General features: G+C 58.2%; 2 protein-coding genes and 1 long non-coding RNA gene across 14 annotated transcripts in view; 2 read left to right on the forward strand and 1 right to left on the reverse strand.

Moving 5' to 3' along the window:
- The first annotated feature begins 357 nt into the window (after nt 1-357).
- On the forward strand, nt 358-3,640 carry TNFRSF18 (TNF receptor superfamily member 18). 2 transcript variants are annotated; one of them, XM_058719498.1, is made up of 5 exons: nt 358-686; nt 1,546-1,668; nt 2,626-2,713; nt 2,880-3,086; nt 3,150-3,640. In XM_058719498.1, exons 1-5 carry the CDS (start codon nt 473-475, stop codon nt 3,238-3,240), a joined length of 723 nt encoding a protein of 240 aa, XP_058575481.1. In that variant the 5' UTR covers nt 358-472; the 3' UTR covers nt 3,241-3,640. The 2 variants fall into 2 exon arrangements, with proteins under 2 accessions (XP_058575481.1, XP_058575480.1); XM_058719497.1 differs by having other exon boundaries at nt 359-686; nt 2,880-3,082.
- Nucleotides 3,641-7,293: 3,653 nt separating this feature from the next.
- The window catches only part of TTLL10 (tubulin tyrosine ligase like 10), a 60,142-nt gene continuing 40,884 nt past the window's right edge, over nt 7,294-26,551 (reverse strand). For 4 of the 11 annotated variants that reach the window (XM_058719509.1, XM_058719505.1, XM_058719506.1 and 1 more), the window contains 15 exons: nt 25,803-25,962; nt 24,900-24,967; nt 21,968-22,268; nt 21,220-21,300; nt 20,988-21,123; nt 20,740-20,858; nt 20,437-20,566; nt 19,582-19,653; nt 19,040-19,125; nt 18,552-18,723; nt 17,699-17,870; nt 16,947-17,087; nt 10,375-10,491; nt 9,952-10,045; nt 7,294-9,648 (listed from right to left, as the gene is read on the reverse strand). In XM_058719509.1, the coding sequence (XP_058575492.1) occupies nt 9,272-9,648; nt 9,952-10,045; nt 10,375-10,491; nt 16,947-17,087; nt 17,699-17,870; nt 18,552-18,723; nt 19,040-19,125; nt 19,582-19,653; nt 20,437-20,566; nt 20,740-20,858; nt 20,988-21,123; nt 21,220-21,300; nt 21,968-22,268; nt 24,900-24,967; nt 25,803-25,815 (2,079 nt within the window). In that variant the 5' untranslated portion in view covers nt 25,816-25,962 and the 3' untranslated portion in view covers nt 7,294-9,271. The other 7 variants (XM_058719508.1, XM_058719503.1, XM_058719501.1 and 4 more) reach the window with 7 other exon arrangements.
- Nucleotides 18,720-24,907, forward strand: LOC131505676 (uncharacterized). The gene is made up of 3 exons (XR_009258506.1): nt 18,720-19,088; nt 19,543-19,735; nt 23,687-24,907. It is a non-coding gene; the product is annotated as an uncharacterized LOC131505676 (long non-coding RNA).

Below are 26,551 nucleotides of genomic sequence, written 5' to 3' on the forward strand. Positions count from 1 at the left end.
GCCCCGCCCTGTGAGGTTGGGTTCTCCACCTCCTTGAGATAGAGCTGGGCCCAGTTGACTTAAAAAAATTGTTACTTAGAGCAGTTTCAGGTTCACAGAAAACTGAGGCGCAGCTGCAGAGATTCCCACGAGCCCCGGCACCCCCCATCGCCCCCTCCCCCCCCCCCCCCCCCCCCCCAGGGGCCATCTCTGGCCGCCAGGGACACGGCATGGTCTCCCAGGGTGCCTGGTCTACAAAGGGTCGCTCGCTGCTGTGATCTGTGGTTTGGGCAAAGCTGTAATGACGCGCGGCCACCACTGGGGTCGCACGGAGTAGTTTGACACTCCGCCCCCTCCCATCCGCTGTGCTCCGCTCGCCCGTGGAATTCTGAGTTGCCAGGGGTCGGGGCGGTCCTGGTGGGCACCGTTTCTGTGCCCTCCCTGCATCGCGGCCGATGCCCGGGGGCCGCGGGCGGGGTCTGGGCGTGTCCGGATGGGGGCGTGGCGGGGCGCATCCCCTAAAGTCCCGCAGCTCGGTGGGGCGGCGGGGGCCATGGGGGCCAGGGGCGCGCGCGTGGCCCTGTGCGGCGTGGCGCTGCTCTGCGCGCTCGGCCTGGGCGAGCGCCCCTCGGGTCCGAGCTGCGGCCCCGGCCGCCTGCTGCGAGGAGCCGGGACGGACGCGCGCTGCTGTCGCCTGTGCTCCGCGGGTAAGGCGCGGGGAGCCCGTCTCGTCTCGGAAGGCGGCCGCGCCGCGCCCCCTCCCTGTGCTCAGCCTCGGCCTGGGAGGGGCGGTGGGCACCCCTTCCGGGTCCAGAGCCCTCGGTCCCAGGGGAATGGGTGAGGGGGCGTGTGGCGGAGAGGAGCTCAGCTCAGGCCAGTGGCCCAAAGGCGGAGGCCGGGGCTATGGGCGGGAGAGCCTTCCTCAAGGGGCGTCTTGGGTACCAAGGGGGAGGAAGGCTGTCCCAGCTCCTACTGCGTGGACAGTGAGCCCCTGCCCATCGCCCTGCCCGCTTTCTGCCCAGGTCAGGATTGCAGCACTGTTCTGCCCCAGACCTACCTGTATGGGTGAGGGGCAAGTGGAAGGTGGCAGTCTGGGGACAAATATTGCAGGGAAAACACCCCCAGAGTATCACCCTGGTAGATCTTGGGGGTTGAGAAGGGGAGTCCGAGGGTCCCGCATCTCAGTGTGGCAGGCAGGGACAGGCAGCCTGCCTCAAGGGCTGTGGCAGCTGGGGCCCGTGCAGGATGGAAAGAGGAGGGGGCGTAGGTCCCCCAGATGACTTCCTTGTCCTGCAGGGACATGTTCTGTTCTCCTGCCAAGTCACAGTCACCCTGGGCAAGAGCAGCCTCAGGGCAGTGGGGGACACAGCCAAGTCACTCGGGTGGGGGAGCTGGGTGCCTAGGAAGGAGGGAGACAGCTGGACCCAACTGGGGTCCTGGCTCCCAGACAGGTGCCCTCTGCCCTCTGGGGCTGCCTAAGGGTTCCCCCTGCGGGGCCTGGGGGCAGTCCTGGGGAGGGAGGCGCTTGGCCCAGCTGCTAAGAGGGCTGGCCTCTCTCTCGCTCAGCTGAGGAGGTTTGTCCTGAGGGGGACTGCACATGTGTCCAGCCGGAGTTCCACTGTGGAGACCCCCAGTGTGACACCTGCAAACACCACCCCTGCCCGCCCGGCCAGGAGGCGCAGCCACGTGGTAAGTCCCAGCAACTGTGGCCGGAGCAGGTCAGGGGGTTTGAGCAGGGCCGAGCCACAGCTCACAGGAGCAGCTGCGCACAAGTGGCGTGTGGGTGTAGAAGGAACACACGTGTGTGGAGGGTACAGACGTGTCCTCTGGGCAGGCAGGCACCGGCGTCTCCGGTCCTGCAAAGCCTGGGTGGGTGGGGCCGCTCCGCTGCTCACTGGCGCAGCCCAGATATGAGCCCCAAGCACGGCTCCGGGGAGGGGTGGGGGGTGTCCTTCCCCGTCACAGCCCGGGTTTCTTCGTCCAGAGAGAGGGTGCTCCTCAGAGAGGATGTGGGTGGGGTGGGGGTGTCCAGGGCCTGTCTGGCCCTCGGGCCCTGGCTCTGACTATGCCCCAGTCCCACACCTCCCCTGAGCATGTGCTTGGCCTGCCCCCTGTTGCCCTGCCTGGGGGTCAACCCTTTTCCTGGAGGGAGCAGCTCAGATCCTCTTGGGGCCTGGGGCGTTGTGAGGTGGGTAGGGCAGGGTCCAGGGCCAACTGGGGCGGGAGCCTCACCTCCTTTCTCTGGGACCCTCACTGGCCTCTCGCCCTCCAGGCTACTGGACCCAGCACAAGGTCCCTCCTGGGTTTTGCTTGGTCTCTGCTTCCAACCCCCTGCCCCCCACCAGCCTCCAGTGGGCGGGCCCTTCCCCTCCCCTCTGGCCAAGCACCACACAGTCTCCTCTCCCAGATTGCCCCGGGGACCTCCACTCAGCTCAGGGTCACAGCCTTGGGGTGCCCCAAGTCTGCCTCCCCGACAGATGCCTGGAATGGGGCACACGTGGGCGTTGATTTATGCCAGGTCCTAGTCTTGTAGGCCTCAGAGGCCTCTGTCCAATGGATAAGGAGTGTGTGGGTCATTCTGCTGTGGCCCCAGATGGGTCCCATCGCATCTACCCCAGCAAACCCCGGCTGTCTGTCTGTCTGCAGGGAATTTCAATTTCGGCTTTGAGTGTGTTGACTGTGCCACAGGGACCTTCTCTGGGGGCCGTGAGGGCCGCTGCAAACCCTGGTCAGAGTGAGTGCTGGTGGGACCTTCAGGTGGCTGGGAAGTCCCTGAGGGAGGGGCATCTCCGGTCCTTCCTGGTATGGTGACCCCCCCACACTCAGAGGACAGCGGCCATGCAGAGGGGCTGCTCTGGTGGCCAAGGGCTGACTGAAGGCTCTGTGTCCGTGTGTCCCAGCTGCTCCCAGTTTGGGCTTCCCACCATGTTCTCTGGGAACAAAACACACAATGCCGTATGTAGCCTGGGGCCACTGCCCACTGAGCCGCACGACCCCCTGACCATCGTCCTCCTCACCGTGGCCGCCTGCATCCTGGTCCTGACTGCAGCCCAGCTTGGCCTGCACATCTGGCAGCTGAGGAGGCAGCGCATGTGGCCCCCAGGTCGGTTGTGCCCTCGGGAGGGAGAGGTGGGCCCTTGGCTTGCCCGTTGACCGAAGTCCCTCTGCAGAGACCCAGCTGCTGCTGGAGGCACGGCCGACAGCCGAAGACGCCTGCAGCTGCCAGTTCCCCGAGGAGGAGCGCGGGGAGCAGCTGTCTGAGGACAAGGGCCAGCTGAGGGACCTGTGGGTGTGAGGCCTGGCTGTCCTCTGCCACAGCGGACCCAGAGCCAGACCCTCCCGGGAGGCTGCCCAGGGCTGACTCTCGGGAGCAAGAGCTCTGCACCCTGCTGTGGGACCCCAGCTCCGGGCCCGGCCCTGCTCCCCTCGATGGCGGAAGTGGGTGTGCGTGGTGACAGTGACCGGTCCCCCAGACCATGCAGAAGAGGCAGCAGCCGTGGCCAGACCCCATGGGAGATACAGACACAGCCACGTCTGCCTCCCTCCCTCCCTTGCTGGCCTGTTGGGGTGGGGTCTCTGGGCCCCTGGCTCCCAGGACAGGAGGCCATGCCCAGTGCAGGACCTAGCTACAGGCAGTGCTCAATAAACACTTGTCCAGTGACCTGAGTGGACGTGATCGGGGATGGGGGGACAGGGAGACGAGGCCTCCCCTACCAGTACCCTCAGTCGCCTTCCAGCGTAGGCAGGGCTGGGAGTGGGGCCATTCCAGTCCCAGGCACGAGCACTTAGCAGGGGCCGTGGGACTTGGAAGGCTTCCCGGAGGAGGGGCACCATGATGGACACTTGCCCTCCGTGCCTCTTTGCTGCCCTGTCCAAAACCCCTCCCCTGGTAGTCAGCCTGGCACTTTGGGACAGCTGGGTTCTGTGTCCAGTCTCTGGGCCACTGCTGCTCCAGACGCCGGGCCGGTCACACAGCCTGCTGGCTTCTGTGGGGTGCCCGTCTCTGTCATTTCGGCCCGAGTCCAGGGCGGGGTCAGTTTCTACACCCACACCTCCTGGTTGGGAGGGCAGTCCTGGAGTGGCCTGCCTTTGGCCCCCTCCCGGTCTCCAAGCCCTGCGGCCTGCCTTTACCACCTGCTGAGATCCCTCTCCCTCTGGGGCGTGGTCCCAGGCCCCCGCCCAGTGAGGTGAGCAGCCTTCTCCGGGCCTCCTGGCAGGAGCTGCCGGGCGAGGCTGATAAGGGTTCCTTGGCACAACTGTCCAGGGTGCGGCAGGCGGGCCAGTGGAGGCTGGTCTCAGCAGCAGCGCCTTCAGGTGCCAGCGCATTTGGCCACCTGCCCGTAGTCCCAGTGCTCCAGCTCCCTGACACCCCCTTCCTACCTGCATGCTGCCCAGGAGAGTGCCCTCACCCCCACTCAGACTCGATGGGCAGTGGGCCGGGTGCACCCAGCTCACGGCAAGAAGGTGGTGGAGAGATCTGCACAGATCGCGCCCGGGGGCATCACCCCCACCCCGCTGCACCCCAGCATGGCGAAGCCCACTCCTCCCCGTGGAAGGAGGGGCGTGGACAAGTCCTTCGTGATTTACTCACATGGGAAACACTCATGCTCTCCGTGCCTGCTGGCTCCCAGACCCCGGGCACTCCCCCGGAGCCCCAGTCCAGGTGAGGATCCAGGTGAATTAGCTAATAAGTGAGAAAATGCAGGGGCACTGGCCAGATGTCAGGGGACAGCGGGAGATACGGTGCTGGCCAAGTCGGGTGTGTCCCAGGAGGCCCTCTACAGACTTCTCTGGGACCTGCTGGCCACCCCCACCCCCACCCCCCTCCGGTTCTGTCTCCAAGCCAGGCCTCCTGCCCTGCCAAACTCTCACCCACCCTGCTTCGGGAAGCTAGCTCTCCTCTGGGCTTGCTCTTGTCACTTGGGTCACCTGACTGCCCCATCCCCACAGGTGGGGTACATGGGGTGTTCACGGCTGTCCTAGACCCTCCCGAGGTGCTGGTTCAGGCTGCCCTGGGGCAAAGGGTTCCCCAGCCCCGGCTCAGCTGTTCCCGTGAGGGTGGTGTGGGGGGGGGGGACTCAGGTCGTCTGCAGTCATGGACCTTCCTGACTGACAGGTTCTGAGGGGCCTCTCTGGTCGCTGACTCAGCATGGAAACTCCGCGTGGGGGCCCCCCCACTGTGTGAGGCAACAGCGCCCCAACGTCAGCATGGGGGCGGCACAGAGCAGGGTGGGAGATTCCGAGGCCCAGGCGGAGTATGGGGAGGGTGCTGGATTCAAGCAGCAGCACAAGAGGGTGGGAGCGTGAGGCCTGGCCTGGGGGCTGGGCAGGAGGGGTCTGGCCCTGAAGATCTTAGGGCTTTGGGGGGGCCCAGAGGAACGCTTGTGGGTGCTGGATTTGCCCCCTTCTCTCCACCTCTCCCCCACTGCCCCTCGCACAGATACCCCCTGTCTCTCACCCCAGATCCATCTGTCCACTCCTGCCCCCCTCCCTCCTTAGAGCCCCCAGAACCCCATGATCAATCAGCAAGCCTCGCTTGGCCCTGAGACACCCCAGCTCAGAAGACAGAGCAGGAAGTGGGCATACGGAAGGGCTCCGTCTCTGCGGCTTACAGGACAACTCTTTGGTGAAAGGTTCTGTGCAGGGCCTTGGGGGCACAGGAGCTGGACAGGCAGGCAGAGACCCCGGGACATAGGTGTGCAGAAGCCACCATCGGGGGGCTTAGGTAGGAGAGGACTGGGCAAATCCAAGTTCTAGGGATGGAACTGTGGATGGGCAGTGGGGGAGGGGAAGTGCCCAGGGCAGCGTGGGGAAAGGGGTGGGGGGCTGCTGCTGAGCTAAGGGGCTGGTGACAGGCTCCTGTCCCCCTCCCACTCAGCCCAGCTTCCTGGGATGGGGACAGGAATGTGCCCACCAGCAGAGCCTGTCAGATCGCCTGATCTTCTGGGCCACCAAGCCCTGAGAGAAACCCCACTATGAGACTCTGCTCCAGGCCCCTCACTGCTTCCCCTGGAAACCCCCACCCACAGGAGTAGCTCTCCAGCTGTTCCGGAAAACCGCAGCTCCTCCCCCTGGGGTAGCAGTCCACATTGTCTCTCCAACCTCAGATAAGGGCCTGCAGGCCGCCCTTGGTTCCCAGAAGTGCTTCCGGCCACAGCAGCTCCCTACCTGGTCCCCTCCCCTCCCCTTGCTGGAAAAGGGCCCTGCCTCGCCCTTTACTAAGATCTGGACTCAGCTAGACAGAGGGGTGGGGGCACATCTGAGATGGAACTGGACACTGGCCCCTCAGCCTCGGCCCTCGGGCAGCTGCAGGGAGCTATCCAGAGGCAGCGGGTCCCTGGCTGCCCCCAGTTGCTGGGATGTGCACCTGTTGAGAAGATAAGGTCCCTGGTGCCAGGTACGCCCACTCAGGAGCTTTGACCAGGACCTGGGGCCATCACTCTCCCTCCCCCCTCCCCCAGCCGTGGTTTCCTGAGCATTTGGGAGCAAGCCATGCTGCCTCCAGTGGGGTTGAGTTCGAGGTCAGAAAAGGACTGGGTCCTGGAGGGGCTACCCCTGTGGCCCTGTGGCCGAAGTGGAGAGATGGCCCCTTCCACACTCATGCGTCATGTTTCCAGGAAGCTTTGGGAACAGAGGTGCTGATTCAGGCCAGGGCTGCTCCAGACCCTTTTCCCAGACACACATTCCATGGAGACAGGCTTGGGGGGTATATGCGGGCACGGGGGATGGGCTTGGGGGGTGTATGGGGGGGCTGAGTCTTTGGGGCTCCATGGGATCTTTGGATGAAATAGACACACGGCTGACGGAAGGTGCTCAGCCGGTGGAGGATGCAGGGGTGGTGGGGGTTCCACACCCATCGGCAGGGCCCCAGGACTCATCCCTAGAGGCGCAGAGAGGGAGACGGAGGGAGTGAGTGTGGGGGAAGGTGGAGGCATAGGGGACGGCAGGGTGGGGGAGAGATAGACACTCAGCTTTTAGGAGCCCATATTCACCTTGGATTACAGACTCCAGCCATGGTGGGGCAGCCCTGCCCCAGGCACTGGGTAGCTGTCCCTCCCATGCTGCTGCGGCCAGCCCCTCAAGCCTCTGCAGGGGTCTGGGCCCCTCTAGAGCCTGCTGCCCATCACGTGCTTTGAATATTCAGATGCACCTGGGACCTCCAGATACTCAGGCCTCCCTCTCCCTGGCGGCCCATATAGTTCGGGCTGGCAAGGGCACTTCGGGGCCCAACGTGAGCTGGTTGGGGCCAGGGGAAGGTCCAGATGGGGGGCGGAGCACGGCCGTCACTCCTGGGGGATGAACAAATAGCAGTGGTTCTTGAGAAAGTCTCTTTATTGACATTTGGGCTCTTGTGGGGGTGCCAGGGACCCCAGAGCAGCAGGGGGTCGGGCCTTTGGGGAAGCCCGAGGAGGGGGCTCGGTCCACACAGGGCAGGCCATTCTGCCAATGTGCACTTCCCTTCACTTTGCCCCCACTCAGGGCCAGGGAAGCAAGCATGTCACGGAGGCCTCAGGTCACTCTGAATGCCATGCTGGCAAGCGAGGCAGCCCCAGTGTGGCGGCTGAGGAGCGTGGGAATGCTCTGGGATAGCAGTGTCGGGCCACACGGAGAACCACGGCACGATGTGGGGGGCAGAGGACCTGTGAGCTTGCAGGGCGGATGCCATTCATGCAAGGAAGGGGTGGGAGAGACCTGTGAGCTGGGACATGAGGTACAGAGGCCCCAGGGGGTATCAGGAAGGGACTCTGCAGTGACATGGCTGTGCCGTGTAGTGGCCTGGATGCTAGCAGGGGACATGGCCCTGACCCCAAAGACCTGGGTGTACTCAGCCCACCCAGGAGGTCACTGCACTCCCACCCCCACACAGAGGCAGGTTTTCTTGCCTCCCGGCCTTGGGGCCACAGCAGGCAGTAGGCTGAGCTTGGCCCCTCACAGAGTGACCATCAGACAAGCTGGGAGGGGGAGTTAGGGTTCCTGGACCCCAGGCACATGGGGACAAGTGTGTGCTTCTTGACTTTTGTCTGGGGACCCTGTAATCCAGGGCACAGCAGCAAGATGAGGGGGTGCGGCAGGGTGCAGTGGGAGAGCAGGGGTGCGGTGGGTGGGCTGTGTGTGACTGGCCAGACCGGGCTGGCTTTTCTCAGCTCCCTGGCCTGAGACACAGCGGTGCACAGCGCCCTCTAGTGGTTCTGCAGCTTCCCTTCCCTGGGAATGGACGCGCCCTCCTCGGGAGGGAGCGGAGGCTGGCCCGCAGACCCCTGTTGACCCCAGGTCCCACCAGCACCCCAATGCAGAGGCGAGAATGGGTTCCAGCAGTCCCTGACCCCGCGGGTCAGGAGGAGGGCCTTTGGGACTTGGTGGTAACCATGGAGAGGTGAGGGCAGGGTGCGTGAGAGGGAGCAGCGAGGAGGTGTGCAAGCCGGGGTGGGGCTGCCCCGACCCTGAGATCTGGACTGGAGAGGGTGCGAGTGGCTGGGGGACGGGGGTGGAGAGGGGATTATGGCTGGACCTGGACACTCGGTGGTCGTAGGGGGCTTGGACACATCAGAGGCCCTGAATACCCCCCCCCCCCCCCCCCCGCCCCAACCTGAGGTCTGGGTCCATGGGGAAGCGGAACACCTGAGGCCATTCATGGACTGGCCGGGGTAGGGCCAGTGCCGGCTCAGCACGTCCTTCAGGGCTGTCCTGCCATGGCTGTGCCCCCTCCCCCACGACCTTGTCCTCTGGGCCTCTGCAGCTCCAGGCCTGCAGGGAAGTTAGGGCCCGTGGAGGTGGTGGACAGGGCAGAGCCCGGGTACCTTGTTGGCCCAGAAAGGAGCTGTGCCTGGGCAGGCCCCCTTGGGGCCGCCTCTGTGGAACGATCTCGGCTTTGAGCAAGCCCTCCTTTGCTTGGGGATCCGGATCCTTTCCTGGGGATCACAGAGCCAGGCCGTAGGGCTCATGCGGGTTGTGGGACTTCGGGAAAGTCCTGGTCTGTGAGGGACACAGGGTGATGTGGAGGAGCCCTGGACCTGCGGGCTTCCCCGCGACAGAGGCAGCCCCCCCCCCCCCCCGCCCCCAGGGCAGAGCAGGAGGCTGTGGGGAGCTCATCCCCCTTCCAGTAGGACAACACCCCCGCATCCCTCCACCCTCGGCCTCCAAGCACAGGGCCCAGAAATGCGGCAGAGAAGCCCCCATGAGAGCGCCTTGGGGGGCGAGCGTCGGGGAGGCCTGGGGCCACCTGACCCGCAGCACGGGCCGTTGGTAACAAAGTAGCCTTTATAGGTCCCAGAGGGCGCCGCTGGCCCGCCCGCTAGGAGCCGCGATGGCCCGCGTTCTTGCGCTCCTCCTCCGCCAGCCCGGGGGACGGCTCCCGCGCCGGGCCCCCTGCTCCCTCTCGCGGCCGCTCGGCCCCGGGCTCCCGGCTCTGGGTGCTGCCGTCGGGGCCGCGGCCCGGGAGTCGGGGCCGCGCGTGCGCGCCGCCGGGCCCCCGGGGGGGTGCGGGCGTGCGCGCGCCTGGCCGCGGGGCGGCGCGGAGCGGGGGCGGCGGGCGCAGGGCGCCTCGGGAGCCCCCGGGGCGCGGCCAGAGGTCGGCCTCGCCGTCGTGCAGGAGCACGAAGTGGCGCTGGGACAGCAGAGGCAGCATCTTCTGGCCGCGCAGGCTCTTCTGGAAGGTCTCGAGCGCCAGGTCTGGGGGAGAGGGGCGCGGGCTCAGGGTCCCCGACCTCGCGGTGGCAGGGCTGAGGTCGTGCCGGCGCGGGGGGAGGGGGTGGGTGGTGAGGGACGGGACCCAGGCGGGGATGAGGTGTGTCGGGAGGCTCGGCGCGGACGCCTTTTTTCTGTGGGGCGTGAGGTTTCCACGCAGGCCCTCCGGAGGTTCGAGAGCTGGGCGCGGGCTTCTGAATTTGGGGGGCGGGTGGGGTGGCGCATCCGAGGCGGGGCAAGCCGCGAGGAGCCGGTTCGAGGGCTCTGCGGGCTGCACGGGGGCCTCACCCAGGGTTTCCGTGACCACGCCCGGGATCACCTCCTTCAGGACTTCACAGTTGGTGTGCAGGGCGGGGTTGGAGTTCATCTCCAGCAGCCACACCTGCAGGCACCCCTGGTTAGCGTCCCTCCCCACCAACGCTTGGCCAACAGGAGGCTGAAGCCCTGGTCCCCTTTAGTCTTGTGATCCTGGCCCGTCACTTCTTTTCTGTGGCCTCACTCCTCCTGTTTTCCAAGGAGCTAAGACTCTGAGGGTCTGAGGGTCTGGCCTCGAGGGCTGCCCCACTTCAGGATCTTGGCAGCGGGTGGGGGAGTCTGACTGTAGACTCCACCCCACGGGCTTGCCTGGGTGGTCGGGGTGTACACAGACAGCCCCTGCCTCCTTCCACCTGCCTACCGAGTCCCATTCACCCTGGGAAACCGCGGCAGTACCTTGAAGTTTTCGTCGATCAGGAAGTCACAGCCAATGAGGTCGAAGTAGCCCAGCTTGCACTGGAGCTTGGACTTGACAGCCTGGAAGCAGTGAGCCATGATCTGCTGCATCCGCTTCTGTGGATGGGGGCAGGGAGGCGGTGAGCGGATGTCGCCCGTGCTTACATCTCCCAGGCCTGGGACCACAGACACCCCTCACCTGCATTCCCGTCTGTGCCCTCACCTGTGCTTCCACCAGGTGTCCTTCCTGCACAGCCACCCTGCCCACACTTGCATACGGAGTCACAGACTCACAGCTAGAAACTCATTCACTCTTAGTTGACTCCTTCAGCAAACATGTGGAGCTCCTCCCGCATGGCAGGTATGGGGGTCCAAGAGTGAGGACAGCTTTGGGCAGATCACTCACAGTAATGGCGACAGGAGGCAAATGTGTCACATGAATCACTGTGTATTTTGTGCAGCACATCAAGCAATAAGTGCTGATGAGGAAACCGAAACAGCGTTAGGGATCGGGGCTCCTGGGGGGATGGCTGTAAAAAGGGGTATGGTGTGTTGCGCCTCATTGAGGAGATAGTGAGCGGACCGAGCACAGGGTCTGGGGGTACAGTATGGGGAATTTGCGGTAAGAACAGCTGTAAGTGGGAGCCTGAGGTTTTGGGGGGACAGAGAGACTGCTGTGGTTGGAGCAAGCTGGGGGGGGGGGAGCAGGAAATGAGTCCCGAGTGGTGCCGGCCACATTGTGGGGGCATGGGAAGACGTTACCTTTCATGCTGGAATCAGAGCTGTTGGAAGGTGGGGCACAACTGATTCATGACCTAATAGGATCTACTGGCTGCTATGCTGAGAGAAAGGGAGAGGCCATGAGGAAGTTGTTGGAATAATTCGGGTGGCTTGGGCAGGTAGAGGTGGTGGGTTGGATTCTGAACATATTTTGAGGTGGAGCTAACTCGATTGGTTGATGAATGGGTTATGAGCTGTGGAAATAGTTATCCCTAAGGGTTTGGTCTGAGATTCTGGAAGGATGGAGTCCCCATCAGTTGAGAAGAGGAGGACCATGGAGTCTGAGATATTTAGGAGCTTGCTGATGGGTGGGACAGGCCCTGGGATCTACGGCTCAGGAGAAGGACCAGGGCCAGATGTTTAATTGTGGAGCTAGGAGACTTCATCCCAATGGGTGCAGATAAAAAGCAGGGCTCTGGACCTCAAGAGAGCAATAGTTAGGATGGGGGGCAGGGGAGCAGCACAAGGGGCCAAGAGGGAGCAGGTGAAGTCCTGGAAGCCATAGGGGTAGAGCACCAGGGGGTGAGCAGTTGTGTCCAAACTGGCTGACAGATGAGAGAAGAAAAGGACTGGGAATTGATCCCTGGGTTTGGCAACAAGGAGGTCACTGCTGACTTCAATGAGTATTTCAGTGACACACTAGAGAAGAAGCCTCACTGGAGTGGGTTCAAGAGAGGCAAGGAGGATATCAGCAAAAATGGCAGAGGAAGGACATCTGAAAATAAGCCACTCCATAGAAGCCACCAAAAAAACAAAAAACAAAAAACAAAAAACAAACAAACAAACAAACAAAAAACCTGGCAAAGAAAATCATCAGAATCAACTTTTTAAGAGCTCTGGAAATTAACCAAAGGCTTGAAGCAACCTGAGGACTGCACAGGAAAGAAAAATCTTGAATCTTGGTAAGAACAGCAAGCTTTGTAGCATTATTTAACTTGACCTGGTTTTATCCTCTACTTCCCAGCTCAGTGCTAGCCTTGAAAAAAGTCTGCATTCTCAGTACTGGAGGTAGCAGAATGGACCTGACTTGCAAAGAATTGTAGCTGTTTGTTGTGATCTCTCTGCTGCTTCCCCCTCCCCACCAAAAGACCTCACTTGGAAAGAACTAAAGGAAAATATGAGAATGATGTCTTACCAAATAGAGCATATCAGTGAAGAGACAGAAATTATAAAAGGAAACATACAGAGATTTGGGAGTTTAAAAGTATAGTAACTGAAAAATGAAATTCACTAGAGGGGCTTAACAGTAGATTTGAGTTGGTTGAAGATAGGTCAGTTGAGATCATTTAGTCCAAGAAACAGAAAAAAGGGAATGAAAAAAAAAAAAAGCTACAGAGACTTGTGGGACACCATCAAGCCAACACACATAATGGGAGTCCCAGAAGGAGAAGGGAGTATGAGGCAGGAAAAATAGTTGAAGAAATAATGGTAAAAAAACTTCCTAAATTTGATTTAAAAAAAAGTCTACGCACTCAAGCAGGTCAGTGAGCTCCAGTTCGGATAAACTCAGAGATCCTCCCTCCGTACCATAAGCAAACTTTCTAAAGACAAAAAGAGAATATCGAAATCAAGAGAAAAGTGATGAGTCACAAGGGTGCTTAATAGGATTGACAGCCAACTTCTCATAAGAAACCATGGATTCCAGAAGGCAGTGGGATGACACATGCAAATGCTAATGTGTGCCCATCAACACAGATTTAGAATTACTGCTTTATTTAGTTGTTTTTTAAATAAGAGAAAAAAAATAATTACCAAAAAATACATTAATATGGCCTTTTACATTTAACTATGTAGTTGCCTTTATGAGAGTGCTCTTTATTTCTTGTGAAGTCAAGCTACTGTCTAGAGTCCTTTCATTTCAGCCTGATGGACCATAGGGCAGTTCTACTAGTGATAACTTCTGGTTTTTAAAATCTTGTTTTTGAAGAATAGTTTTGCTAGATATAGAGCTGTAATTTGTGAGAATAACAGCATCAAGGGATGTAAAGAACTATGTAGGAACAATAGGGTGTTTTTTTTTTTTTTAATACTATTGAAATTAGCTTGGTATTAATCCAAACGAAATTGTTATAAATTAAGATGTTAATATTAATCTTCAGGGAAACAACAAAGAAGATAATTCAAAAATATATAGTAAAAGAAATGACACTAGAAATTGTACACTAGGAAATATGTATTTAGCGCTAAATGAGTCAGTAATGGAGGAATTGAGAAGCAAAAAAGATATGACATATAAAAAATAAATATAAAAATATAAGATGTAAATCCTACCTTATCAGTGATTATATCAAATGTAAATGGATTAAACTTTCCAATTAAACTAGAGAGATTGGCAGGATGTATTAAAAAACCCTTGATATACTGTTTAGAAGACACTCACTTTAGATTCAGAGACACAGGTTGAAAGTGAAAGGATGGAAAGAGATATATCATGCAAACAGTATCAGAGAGCTGACATGGCTATACTGATATCAGAGAAAATAGATTTTAAGACAAAAATTGATACCAGAGAAAGGAAAGGACACTGTATAATGATAGAACAAGAAGATGTAATAGTTATGAACATACATACACCTAGCAACAGAGCCTCAACATACATGAAGCAAAAACAGAATTGAAGGGCAAAACAGACGATTCAATAATAATAGTTGGAGACTAGAATACCCCACTCTCAATGATGGATAGAACATTTAGATAGAAGAACAAGTAGATGGAAGACTTGAACAACACTACAAACCAAGTAACCCTGTTGGAGACGTCTATAGAATACTCCATCCACAACAGCAGAATGTACATTCTTCTCAAGTGCACATGGAACACTCTCCAGGGTAGACAGTATGTTAGGACATAAAGCAAGTTCCAGGAATTATTAAAGGATTCAAATCATAAAAGTATGTTCTCTGACAACAATGGAATGAAATTAAAAACCAACAAGAGAAAGAAAATTGGAAACTTCACAAATATGTGGAAATTAAACAACACACTCTTTAGTAACAGATGAAATGAAAAGAGAACATACAAAATTTTATGAAATTCAGTAAAATCAGTGCTCAGAGGGAAATTTATGGCTGTAAACACCTATATAAAACCAGAAGAAAGATCTCAAGTCAACCTTAAGATTGAGATCTCTTCAACCTTGATAAACTAGAAGAAGATAAAAATCCAAAACAAGCAGAAGGAGGAGCACCTGGGTGGCTCAGTCAGTTAAGTGTCCAACTTCAGCTCAGGTCATGATCTCACAGTTCATGGGTTCGAGCCCCGTGTCAGGCTCTGTATTGACAACCCAGAGCCTGGAGCTTGCTTCAGGTTCTGTGTCTCCCTCTCTTTCTGACCCTCCCCCACTCATGCTGTTTCTCTCTCTCTCTCTCTCTCTCTCTCTCTCTCTCTCTCTCTCTCAAACAAATAAACATTTTAAAAAGAGCAGAAGGAAGGAAATAAAGATCAGAGTGACTATAAATGGAAGAGAGAATAGAAAACAGCAGAAAAAAATAAATGAACCTCAAAGCTGGTTCATTAAAAAGATGGACCAAATTGATAAACTCTTAGACTGGCCAAGAAAATGGAGAGAAGACTCAAATTACTAAAATCAAGAAAGAAAGACCTTACACAGAGATGAAAATGATTATAAAAAGGATTATAATTGTTTGTAGAACACTATGAACAGTTGTATTGCAAGCAAATTAGATAACTTGAAAGAAATGGACCAGCTCTTAGAAAGACAAACTAACAAGCTTGATGCAGTAAGAATCAGAAAATATGAATAACCTATAACAAGTAAAAGTTGAGTTGGTCATAAAAAACCTTTCCACAAAGAAAAGCCCAGGACCAGGTGACTTCACTGGTGAGTTATTCCAGACATTTAAAGAATTTACACTAATCCTTCACAAGCTTTCCAAAAATAGAAGACAAAGAAATACATCTGAAACCAGACAAACATACAAGAGAGTGCTACAGACCAGTATTGCTTATGTGTGTAGACACAAAAATACTCAATGAAGTACTAGTGAACTAAATCCAGCAGCGTATTTAAAGGATAATATACCATGTCTGGGTGTGATTTATGCCAGGAATGCAAGAGTGTTTCTACAAATGAAAACCAGGTAGTGTATTGCAACACATTCATAGAATGAATGAAGTGGCAGCCATCAAAACAGTGTGGCACCAGCATCAGGGTAGACACACCCACCAATGGAATAGAATTGAATAGAAATAAACCCATACATATCTGATCAACTGATTTTCAACAATGTGCCAAGGATGGTCTCTTTGACCAGTGGTGCTGGGAAAGCTGGATATCCACACACGAAAGAATAAAGTTAGACCCCTACCTCACACCATACAAAAGTTAATTCAAAATGGAGCAGTGACCTAACTGAGAGCTAAATGATAAAACTTTTAGAAGAAAACACACAGGTACAAATCTTTGTGACTTTGGATTTGGCAATGAATTCTTATATATGACATCAAAGGCATGAATAACCAAATTAAAAATAAACAAATTAGGGGCACCTGGGTGGCTCAGTCTGTTAAGTGTCCGACTTCAGCTCAGGTCATGAGCTCATGGTTTGTGAGTTCAAGCCCCATGTCGGGCTTTGTGCTAACAGCTCAGAGCCTGGAGCCTGCTTCAGATTCTGTGTCTCCCTCTCTCTCAAAAATAAATAAACATTAAAAAAAAAAGAAAAAAATAGACAAATTGGACTTCATCAAAATCTAAAATTTTGTGCAAGAAAAAGGACATTATCAATAAAGTGAAAAGACAAGAACAGGAGAAATATTTGCGAATCACATATTTGATAAGGGTCTAGTATCCAGAATATATAAAAAGCTCTTATAGCCTAACAAAGAAGAATGGACAAATGATCTGAATAGAAATTTTTCTAAAGCAGACCTGCAAATGGCCAATAAGCATACGAAAAGATGCTCAACATCAATCAAAACCACAATGAGACCCCACTTCACACCCACTGGATGACTAAGAAAGAAAAAGAAAAAATAACAGGTGTTGGTAAGGATGTGGAGAAATTGGAACCTTTATGTATTGCTGGTGGGAATGTGAAATATCGCAGCCACTGTGGAAAACAGTTTGGTAGTTCCTCAGAAAGTGAAACATAAGTTACCATGTGACCTCACGATAGCATTCCTAGATATATACCCAAGAGAACTGAAAATATGTTCATGCATAAACTTGCACATGAATATTTACAGCAGCGTTACTCGAAATAGACAGAAGGTGGAAACAGCCCAAATGTCCATCAGGTGACAAATGTTTACCAAAGCAAATTGTATGTCCCTACCATGAAATAGCGTTGAGTCACAGAAAGGAATATTGTATGATTCCATTATTATGAAGTGTCCAGAACAGGGAAACCCATAGGGACAAAAGTAGATGAGTGGGTGCCAGGGACTGGAGGGAGGTGATGAGAGTCTGACAGTGGGTATGGGGTTTCTTTTTGAGGAATTAGGTGGTGATAACTGCACAACTTTGTGAATATGCTAAAAACCACTGAACTGCACACTTTAAAATGGTGAACTTCATGTCATGTGAATTGTTGACAGTGAGAGAAAGAGAAAGAGAAAGAGAAAGAGACAGAGAGAAGCTGGAGCCCCTCCCAGTGGCCAGCCTCCACACCCACAGCACACACGTAGACACACGTGAGGCACACTTCCATGCAGGTGCATGCCCTCAGGGACTTCTGAGCACCTTGTGCCCAGCACCTACCCCTCATGTACCATAAGGGGTCTTGACCCTTACCCCCTCCCCACAGGCTGGCACCGGGAAGAAGCACACGGACCGTAAAGGTAGTAAAGACCCAGTCCCTAGGGAGTCCCTTGGTCTTCCGGAATTTGTCGTTGATGTAGCGGTTGAGGTGGTCCATGCTCCATACCGTGTCCTCCTTGAGCAGCATGTACAGGGGGCTCTTCTTCTGCATGAACTGGGGGGCAGTGCAGCATCTGGAGCCCACCACTCCAGAACACCCAGAGGCCCTGCCCCTGCTGAAGGCCCCTAAAGAGAGCCTCACGCTAACCCAGCTACCCAGTGAGTCCACAGAGGTCCTGGCCACCACAGGACGCCCTGCGGTGACACTGCCTGCTGAGACCCTCCCCAGCACTTTCTTCCATGAGACCCTCTCAACCGTCAAGTCTCCCACAGATCCTCATGGAAGGCCCCCACCTAGATCCTCTCATGAAGATCCTTCCGTAGAGACCTCTGCCTACAGGATCTCTCCACGGAAGTCCTCAGAGACCTCATTTCCTACCCCTACCCACACCCCATCCGCACCTAGAGGGAACCAAGCTGGGGGTCAGGGGCGCAGGGCTCTCAGTCATCAGTCATTTCACCAGGATGCCCTTCCCTGGCTGAAGGTGAGAAGTGGTGCTGACTGCGAGCAGGGCAGCCCGGGATCACCACCAGGCCTGGGCCACCTCCGGGCCCCTGCCACCTTGGGTCTGAGCTTCCGCCTATAGCTGAACTCTCCTCTGTGTCCCAAGCAATGATCTTGTCCCAAAGCTGCAGAGAGGGCCCTCATCTGTGGGGTGCCCTTACCTGGTTGGTCAAGTGGCCACTGAGGTCGCTGGAATGGGGGTCATAAAGGCTGAGAGTGAGGCGGGCATAGCCGTGACCAAAGAAGACCATGTACGGCGTGGCACAGGCGATGAGCAGGTAGGAACGCACGTCAAACTTCTTCCCATCCAGTAGCAGTGGGTTCTGGATGTACCTGGGGGACACATGGGGGCTGAGCACATGGCTGGCCTATCCTGTGTCCCCTTGGCCCCCCAGACCAGTTCCTCAGCACCACTTGTCCCAGGTGTGATCTGTGGGCCCTCTCTTCTGGCTGAGTGAGTGTCCATCGTTAAGGGGACATTTCTGAGCCTGAACAAGTCAGGGAACTGGGAGGGAGGGTCTGGCCCTTAAATCTCAGACCACTGCATGATCTGGGGTGCCCAAGGGGCAGGAGAACGTAGTTGTGGCAGCAGCCACCCTGGTGGATGTGGAGGTCCAGAGGGACCTTTGTGAGGCCACATTGCCACCCATCCACCTCTCCATGTGAGGCTGTGAGTCAAGACCCTGCCCAGGGGCCCAGGGAGCTGGGGAGGGGTGGTCCCTCTGGCTGCAGCCTGCAGGCCGCGGCTGGCTGGGCTGGGGCCTTCCTGCAGGAGCAAACTGCCCGAGACCTCTCTGCCCTGCCCCGTGTCCAGGAGCCTGTGTGTGTGTGTGTGTGAGGGGGTATCTCTATCAACCCCGACGAGATGTGACACCCCCACTTCTGCTGGCCACACAGAGGCCCAGCTGGGGGCACCGCAGCTTTCCATTTCCAAGCCCGCGCTCCCAGGCACCAGCGGGGCCCAGGGTCAGCGCCACCCTGACCGATGCCCTTTGTGGTGCCCTTGCCCAACACCTCTGCACGACCCGCGCCTGAGGCGCCCGGAACGGCATCTTGCGGTAGATGGGGTCGTCCTCGATGCTCTGGGTCTTGACTTGCAGGGCGGCGACTTCCTCCTGGTTCCTGAGCAGGAAGATGCCTTTGCCCTGGTTGGAGGCCGTGGGCTTGCAGATCCACGTCTGATTTTCTGTGGGAAGAGCCACCTGAGCTCCTGGCTGGCCCCGCCCCGTTCTGACCACGCCCAGCCGCGGCCCCAACCGCCCTCCCGGCCATGGTCCCGCCCCCTACCAGGCTCCGCCTCCACAAGGTCCGGCGTTGACCCTTCACCTTGACCCATCGCTTCAGCCTCAGCCCAGATCACGCCTACCTGGCTCCACCCTTCTCCATGACCACGCCCCCGCCACGACTCCGCAAGGCCTGACCCTGCCCTAAGGGAGCCAGGTCCTTGGTCCGTTCCTGAACCTCTCTGCCCAGAGCGGGCCTGGCGTCCAGTGACCTCTCACCATCAAAGAGAGTGAAGAAAGCCTCTCTCTCGTCCCTGATGTCCAGACGGTAGGTCTCTGGGAAAAATTCTTCCATTTTCAGGACTCTGGCGGAGCAGGGGGGGTGGGGAAGACACAGGGAAGGCTGTTCCCTCGCCTTAGACTAGCCAGCCTAGAAAAGCCAGCCTTCCTAGGGGTCTGACCTGGGAGCAGCTGGAAGGACAGGTCCACTGGAAGGCTGATTGCCTCTGCCAGGAGCACTCTTTCCAGGGTCCTTGCACACCTGGCTTCTCTACGGGCTGCAGTCTGCCTCACTCACATCCTGGCCCCTCTCCCACCTCCTTGCTGTTCCCCGCGCCCCCTCAGGCATTGTGAGTGGACAGTTCAGAGCTGTGTCCCCAGGCTAGGACAGTGCCCAGCACGCAGTGAATGGTCTGCATGGGTCCCTGAGCACCCCGGCCCAGTCCAGACCTCTTCCCCTGGCTTGGGGTGCCCTGTAATCGCCAGGCCGTCCTTCAACTTAGGGCAGAATGGCTCCTCCCAGCTGGGCTGAATGCTGCTACCTCTGTGGCCCAAAGCATCCTGGGCTGGTCCACGTGAGCTCCTCAAGGGCGGAGGTTGTGTCCTTTCTGGATCTGTACCCCAGGGAGACACAGGGCCTGGGCTGAGCGGCCACTCGGTAGTGTGTGGAGAATGGATGGATGGGTGTCTGGAGAGGTGAGGAGGCGTGGGTGTGGATAGGTGGGTGGTTGGGTAAATGGATTTTGGATGGAAGTAGGTGGGTGGATGGGCAGGTGGTCCGGTGGGTAGACAGATGCTTGGAGGCGATCGATTAGATTTGTTGACAGAACTGGGTAGGATGGAGGTGGACGGCTGGACACGTAGATGTAAGGTGAGGTCACGGATGGCCAGGTAAGTGGGGGGGGGGGGCTGCCTGCCTGGTGGAGGGCGGAGGGGGGAGGCGGGTGGTGCACGGCTGGTTGGATGGGCAGGCAGATGAGCGGACGGTAGTCGGATGAAGACCCACAGCGGCTCAGGCAGGGCTGTGTGGTGGGTGGGGGGAGGGGAGCAGGTGGCAGTGGTGTGGGAGGTTCTGGGGGACGCATTAGGGTGGGTGGACCACGGTGGGTGTGTGCACAGATCGCTGCCTGGTCCGGGGGGTGGGCAGATGGAGTGGGTGGCAGGTATTTGGGGGTGCATGGATGTAGGTGAACAGACAGAACGGGGAGTGGGCTGGTCCCATGGAGGGTGTTCAGGACCAGCACGTCCTGAACGTGGGCTGGCACGTCCGTCCGATGGATGGTGGTGCCGCTGAGCAGAGGGCGACGGTGGGTTCGCGGGACTGGGGTGTGGCGGGGGAGGACACGTGGGTGTGCAGTGAGTTGGTGGTGGGTCCCAGAGGGCCGGGGCGGGCTTACTTGGCCTGGGCACACGGTGATGTCTTGTGGGTCCTGCTCACGACCCTCGAGTACTCCCTCAGGGCACTGAGCAGCCCAATCTTGGTGGTGAGGAGCTTGTTGTTGGGGAGCTGGTAGAGCAGCTGTTCGCCTGGCGGGTGGAGGCCCGGCTGGCATGCGGGGCTGCGGGGCCACCACAGCCTCCCCCCGCCCCTGTGGCCACCACCTCCCCGGGGTGGAGGGCAATGGCACCGCCCGGCCCCCGGCTCTGGCCCAGGGGGCTCTTGCAGGCTGTGCCAGATCCCGCGGCCCCTCCCCTGCTACCTTCCCGGAAGCTGTAGTAGCTGTCTCTGCACTTGACCTCGCACCACTTCAGCTTGTAGTCCTCCCGCCGGCTGTCCTCAATGCGCTGCCAGCCCTTGCCCTTGCAGTAGGAGCTGATTCTGTGGAGGCACAGGGGCAGCGGTGGCCGCGGGGGCCTTGGGAGCCTGGGGGTGGGCAGGTGCGCCAGCGGAGGGGACGTGGGGCCCTGAGAGCAGTGGAGCAGGGCCCAGCCTGAGGCCCCCACTCACATGGAGGCCCCGTTGGTGCCTCCGATGTAGAAGTAGGGCCCTTGCCCGCTGCCGTGCAGCTGCCTCTCCCCCTCTGGCAGGTGCCCCTCCAGGAGAGAGGCCTGAGGCCTGGCGGTGTCAGCAGCGTCCAGGAGGTCTACGGGCAGGTGGGGGGGGGGGGGGCGGGGTGTCAGAGGCTCTGGACTGGCTGGAGGGCTCCCGTCCCCTGACCCTGCCCCTGCCCCAAGCCCACCTGCGTCTTGGCCCGACTGGCTTGGCCGGTGCAGGGGCTGCTCCTCTTGGCTGCTCCCCATCGGTCTTTTGTGGGCCCAGCCTATGAACGGGGCAGGGTCCGAGGGGGTGGCTGGGGGAGGTGCCCACGGTGAATCTGGCCATCCTGCCCATTTCTAGTAGCCCCTGGGCAGTACCCCCGGCCGCCCGGGCCCATCTGAGTCCTGACCAGTGGGCCTGAGCCTATCTCGGGCAAGAGGGGAGAGTCATCACCAGCCAGGGCCGGCCTTGGAGAGGGCAGGGTCCCTGCTTACCAACAGGCTGGGGGCTCCGTGCAGGGGAGAGCTAGGCTGTGAGGCTGCAGCTGGGGGGAGACGTGGTGCAGGCACAGGCCCAGGAGAGTGGGGGTCACAATGTGTATCATGATGTCATGGGTGACCCATGTCAGGCAGGGGAGATGGGCCCAGGCATGTCCTGGACAGTGGCTGGGTTCTGGGCCAGGCAGGGGCAGTGCCTGCTACGGCTGCTCCTCGTGGTGGTGCCTCCAGACCGTGGAGCACTGCTGTGTCCCCTCTCTGTGCCTGTTCCGACCCCGGCTCTGCTGTCCTCTCTCCTGCTCAGCTGGCGCAGACCCCACACCCAGTGCCTGGCCTTCTCCTGGCCCCCCTCCCAGTGAATGGCTATATGTGGTCCCCTGATGGGAATGCCTTCCCTGGGGATGGGGTGCCTGTCCCCGGGGAGGCACTGGACAGGCCCAGGGCTGCATTCACCTGGCACCCGGGTGTGGCTCCGCCGGACCCTTGCAATCCTGGACCACTTGCCCCTCTTCCTGCTGACGTGGGTCCTAGTGGGTGGTCCCCGACGGTAGATGAAGCGGGTGCGGCTGCGGGCTGCAGGTGTGGGCGCACAAGGGCGGGGGCAGCTCTGGGAAGACACCACCCCCACCCCTCTGTGGGACCTTTGGGCAGTCCTCGGTCCTAGCCTCAGGGAGGGGTGCCTCCCGGGGTCCTGGACTTGGGCCTCTGCTTGTGGCTGGCTCCTGTCTCTGCGGTGACCGTGGGGCCTGGTGCCCTGTGGAGGCAGGGTCATCTCGGCATCCTGTTTATTGCAGGCGAGGCTTTCCCTGCAGGGACCATGTGTCTGGCATTGCCGTGCTTGGCCTCGGTGGTGCCGGCTGTCAGGTCTTCGGGGGTCTGGAGGGGCACCCTGGCCCCAAGCGGGTGCCCCCTCGGAGCTGAGGGTGGCACGTGTGTCTGAAGTGGGACTGGGCAGTGAGGTGCCTGGCAGCATCTTCACGGCTGCTCTGGGCCCTGTCCCGAGACGATGCCCCCTTTTGAGTGCCCTTTCCCTTGTGGCCAACTTGGGGCCATTTCAGGGAATTTTAGCTATTCTTTGATGGGTCCGTCCCGGTTTGGGGACTGCTTGGGGGGTGAAGACTTTGGAAAGGATTGAAAATGACAAGCAGTGGGAAGGCAAGCACACTGTGGAGTTGGCAGGACAGAGAAGGACAAATCAGGTGTCGGCAGGTCACTATCCAGAGAGGACAGTCACTCTGCAAACACACCAGCTGGTCACCCAAGAAATACTTTAGTCCCCCCCCTTAGGAGAGGAGAGGAACAAACTGAATAGCTGTCAACACGATTATGGGAGGTGGGCTGGGGTTGGGGGGAGCCTCACACCTCTGCTGAGGGGTGGGCTGAGCACGTGTGGATGGCCCAGAGCCCCTTGCCCCAGCCCTGGCCCACCCAGAATGGGAGGGTTCCTTGGAGGGTGCTGAGTGTGGGGGCTGGACCTGGTCCGGCATGGCTGGGGCGATACAAGCCTCCCGAAAACAGGGAGAACGCGAGCATGTGGGTGCGTGCACCCCAGCCCCCTCCCGTGTGTTCCGAGAACCCAGCAGCGAGTCCCAGGAGTCCTGCTGGGATAACCTCCCCCAAAGGTACTCATGTCCAATACCATCCCTCAGCAGCTTGAGTGCGTGGCCATGGGGTCAACAGGCATCTGAGGGAGGCCCCCCAGGTGTGAGTGAGAGCGCCACGCGCACAGTCACGCACGTGCGCACAGGAAGTGGAAGAGGTGGGGAGAAACAGATGACCGGGAGTTGAAGGAAGGCAACCCCTGGAATGTGCTGGGCTGTGAACGGGAGAGTCGTCACCCCTGAAAGAGGGCTGGATGCCACCAGAACAAGGGGTCCAGACTACGAAAGAGCTCGTGGAAATAAAAATGCAACAGAAGGGTTGGAAACTCAGGGCAAGGAAATTGTCCAGGAAGACACAAACATGAGAGTGGGAGGAAAATGGAGTTAAGCTGGCATCTGTGGGGCACCCGGCACTGGACTGCCAGGAGCCCTGAGAGGCAGACGGGTCAGAGGGGGTACATCCAGGGCCCCTGGAGGAGCGTGGTCGGAGAAGTTCCGGACGTTTCCCCACAGGGAAGTTCCTCAGCAGTTCGCCTAATCTCTCTGTGCCTCTCTTTCTTCGCCTGTAAAGTGGGCTGGCAGGGACAGCAGCCTGATGGGGCTGCTGTGAAGACAGAGCGCTTATTATACACATGACACGTGTCAACGTGGGCTAGCGGTGGTAATGGCGAGGAGGACGTGGCGACATCCGGGCACGACTAGAGAACGGCCGGAAGAGAAGCAAGTGCACAACGGGCCGGTGGTCGGCTCCGGAGGGAGCAAGCCGCGCCTCCCACCGCCCAGAGTGGACGGAGAACTTCTGCAGCGGATCTGGAGGCTTGGCAGCGTGGGCGCACTCTGCAGAAGCAAGCGCGGCCGCCACGCCTCCACCTGGCTTTCCTAACTCTGTGCGGGGTCCCCCTCCACCCTGGCTTTCTGCAAGTTAGAGTTATACCGCTTCACTTTTAACTTAGCAGGACCCACATTGGTACCTGCTTTTGCTAACTAGAAGAAGTCCGAAGAGGCTCTTTGCCTTTACGGACAAAGGCGAAAAGAGAAAATAGCGTTCGGCGGTTTGTTTTGCAGTGTGCCTTACAGAGGCAGTGGACAGCTGGCCGGCCCGCCCAGCTCCTTCCTGGGAACCGCCCTCAGCACCCCATGTACAGACCCAGAGCTCTGAGCTGTGTCTGTGAGGATCTGGACTTTATCTCAACTTATGTTGTGCGTCCATTAGCAAGATGTACCCTAAGGTATCAGAAAAGCCTAAGAAAGGTTATTTTTTGGGTCTGGACGCGCTAACATTTTTCCCCATATGCCTCTTTGCTTTACAGCATCTTGGCTTATGAAAGCGTTCATAGGGTTGCTCTACTGATGGTGGGAAAACCTGTGTTTATTACTTTCACAAAGAAATAAGCCGTGAATCTTCATTTCTTGTCATTCAAATGAACAAAGGTTAAGAGAGAAAAAAGAAAAAAAGGCCCCCGGTGTGCACGCAGGTGGGGACATGTGACGTCTGTGGCTGGCAGGGGCGTGACGGGTGGGGTTGGGAGGTGTGCATGTCAGACCTCCTGGCCCCGCAAGCCTTCTCTCTAGTGCCTGCACTTGTCAGAGTGTCTCTGAAGGACGTTCTAAATACAGATGCAAAGCTTTATGCTCAAAGAGGTTCACGGAACGCATTTATCACAAGAGTCGCAGGATGGGAGCCCCCCACAGCAAAGGATGGCCCCCACATCACGTGCGGCCTGCAGAAGCCCGGGGCAGGTGAAAGCTCGACTTTAGAGTAAATTTTGAAATAAACTTTTTACCTGGTCAGGTAAAAAGACTGGCAGGAAGCGGCACCCCGGTACAGGATGGAAGGCAGGCCCTGGCGAACCTGGAGGAAATGTTCAAGGAAACGAGAAGACGTCAGTGTCCTGCCGTGCGTCTTCTCCCCAGGCACGCGTGTCATCGTGGGTTGCTCGGGAGGTGCTGACATTGTTCGACGGGCTGGTGCCTCCCGGCTGGGGGCGGGCTGTCTGGGAGGACGCCCTGTGGGGAATTGGCCCAAGGAAGCAGCCCTGGTCCTGGGCAAAGGGGCTCGTCCTGAGGAGCCACTCCCACTCCCCCCCCCAGGAGACAGGCTCCTCTTGGCCCGGCCTGGGGGTTTGTAACCCTCACGGTGTGGTGCTGGGGGGGTGGGCCCTCTGCAGAGGGGGCTCATCTCAGCCAGGACGCCCCTCTCCCCACCCTCCTTCATGTCCCTTCTGCTCCTGACAGAGAGAACTGAGAGAACCCACAGGGTCCTTGGCAGCCAGGTGGGTAGGGGACATGGGATGGTCCCCTCAGCGAGGACCTGTGCCGGTGGCCCACCTGTCCCTCTTACCTGCCCAACAAGGTGGTGTAAGCCCTCTGCCGGGGAAACAACAGTGGTGGCCTGGCAACGGTCTCTGGGCAACAGCCACCCAGTGGCCCAGAGGCAAGCAGGTGGGAGGGGCAGGAGGCCAGGCTCCACGGGGAGCTAGCGGAGGGGGGGCTTTGGTGGGAGGTGGGGTGGGGCTGTGGCTGGAGCAGGGGCCTATGTGCACAGTCCCCACACGGGCCTTGCATCCTTCACGTGATCATCCCTGAGCCTTCTGAAGACCCCCAAACCCACGCCCGGAACCCCAGACCCGACCCCGTAAAGGTTTTCGCGTTCCCTGTCTTACGTGCTCCGTTTCGTCTCCGCTTACCACAGCCTCTCATGTGGTGTCCACCGTCCAGCCACGTGGCCTCGCCACCCTCCAGCGTCTTGTGTGGGTCAAGGGCGTCTCTGCTTAGGGTGCCTTCACTTGCTTCTTGCAGGGCTGGATGGTGTCCCCCCAAATGTGTCCATGTCCGAAGCCCCAGAACCTGCAGATGTGACCTTACTTGGAAAAAGGGTATTTGCAGATGTGATTGAGGGTCTTGAGATGAGATCCTCCTGGATTATCTGGTGGGCCCTAAATCCGATGGCCAGCGTCCTCACAAGAGGGAGACAGAGAGAGGAGACCCAGGAGAAGTCACGTGAAGATGGGGGACAGAGGCTGGAGTGGTGTGGCCACGAGCCCAGGGACGCCTGGAGCCACCAGAGGCCGGAGGAGGCAGGAAGGACCCTCCCCTGGAGACTCCAGAGGGAGTGCCCCCACCCCCCCACCTTGATTTCTGACCTCTGGCCTCCTGAGCTGGGACGGAGTGCATTTCTGTTGCTTCAAGCCCCCCAGTTCGTGGCCCTTGGAAGTTAATATACCCTTTAAACTGCTCCTTACTTTGGGTGTCCTGTGGACAACCCCCCCTGTGGAGAGGCTTCCCTGACCCCCCGCCGACGCTGGTGCACTCCCAGGCTCCTCGCCTGCCTGTGCTGGTACTGGGGACTTTCAGGGGTCAGTCCTGCTGGACTGTGGTCTGAGACTTTCTGCCCCAAGGTGGCCGTGGGTCAGCCTGGAGGGTGGAGAGCTCCTGC

The sequence above is a fragment of the Neofelis nebulosa genome, chromosome 2 (genome assembly GCF_028018385.1).
Source record: "Neofelis nebulosa isolate mNeoNeb1 chromosome 2, mNeoNeb1.pri, whole genome shotgun sequence".
Classification (NCBI taxonomy): Eukaryota; Metazoa; Chordata; class Mammalia; order Carnivora; family Felidae; genus Neofelis; species Neofelis nebulosa.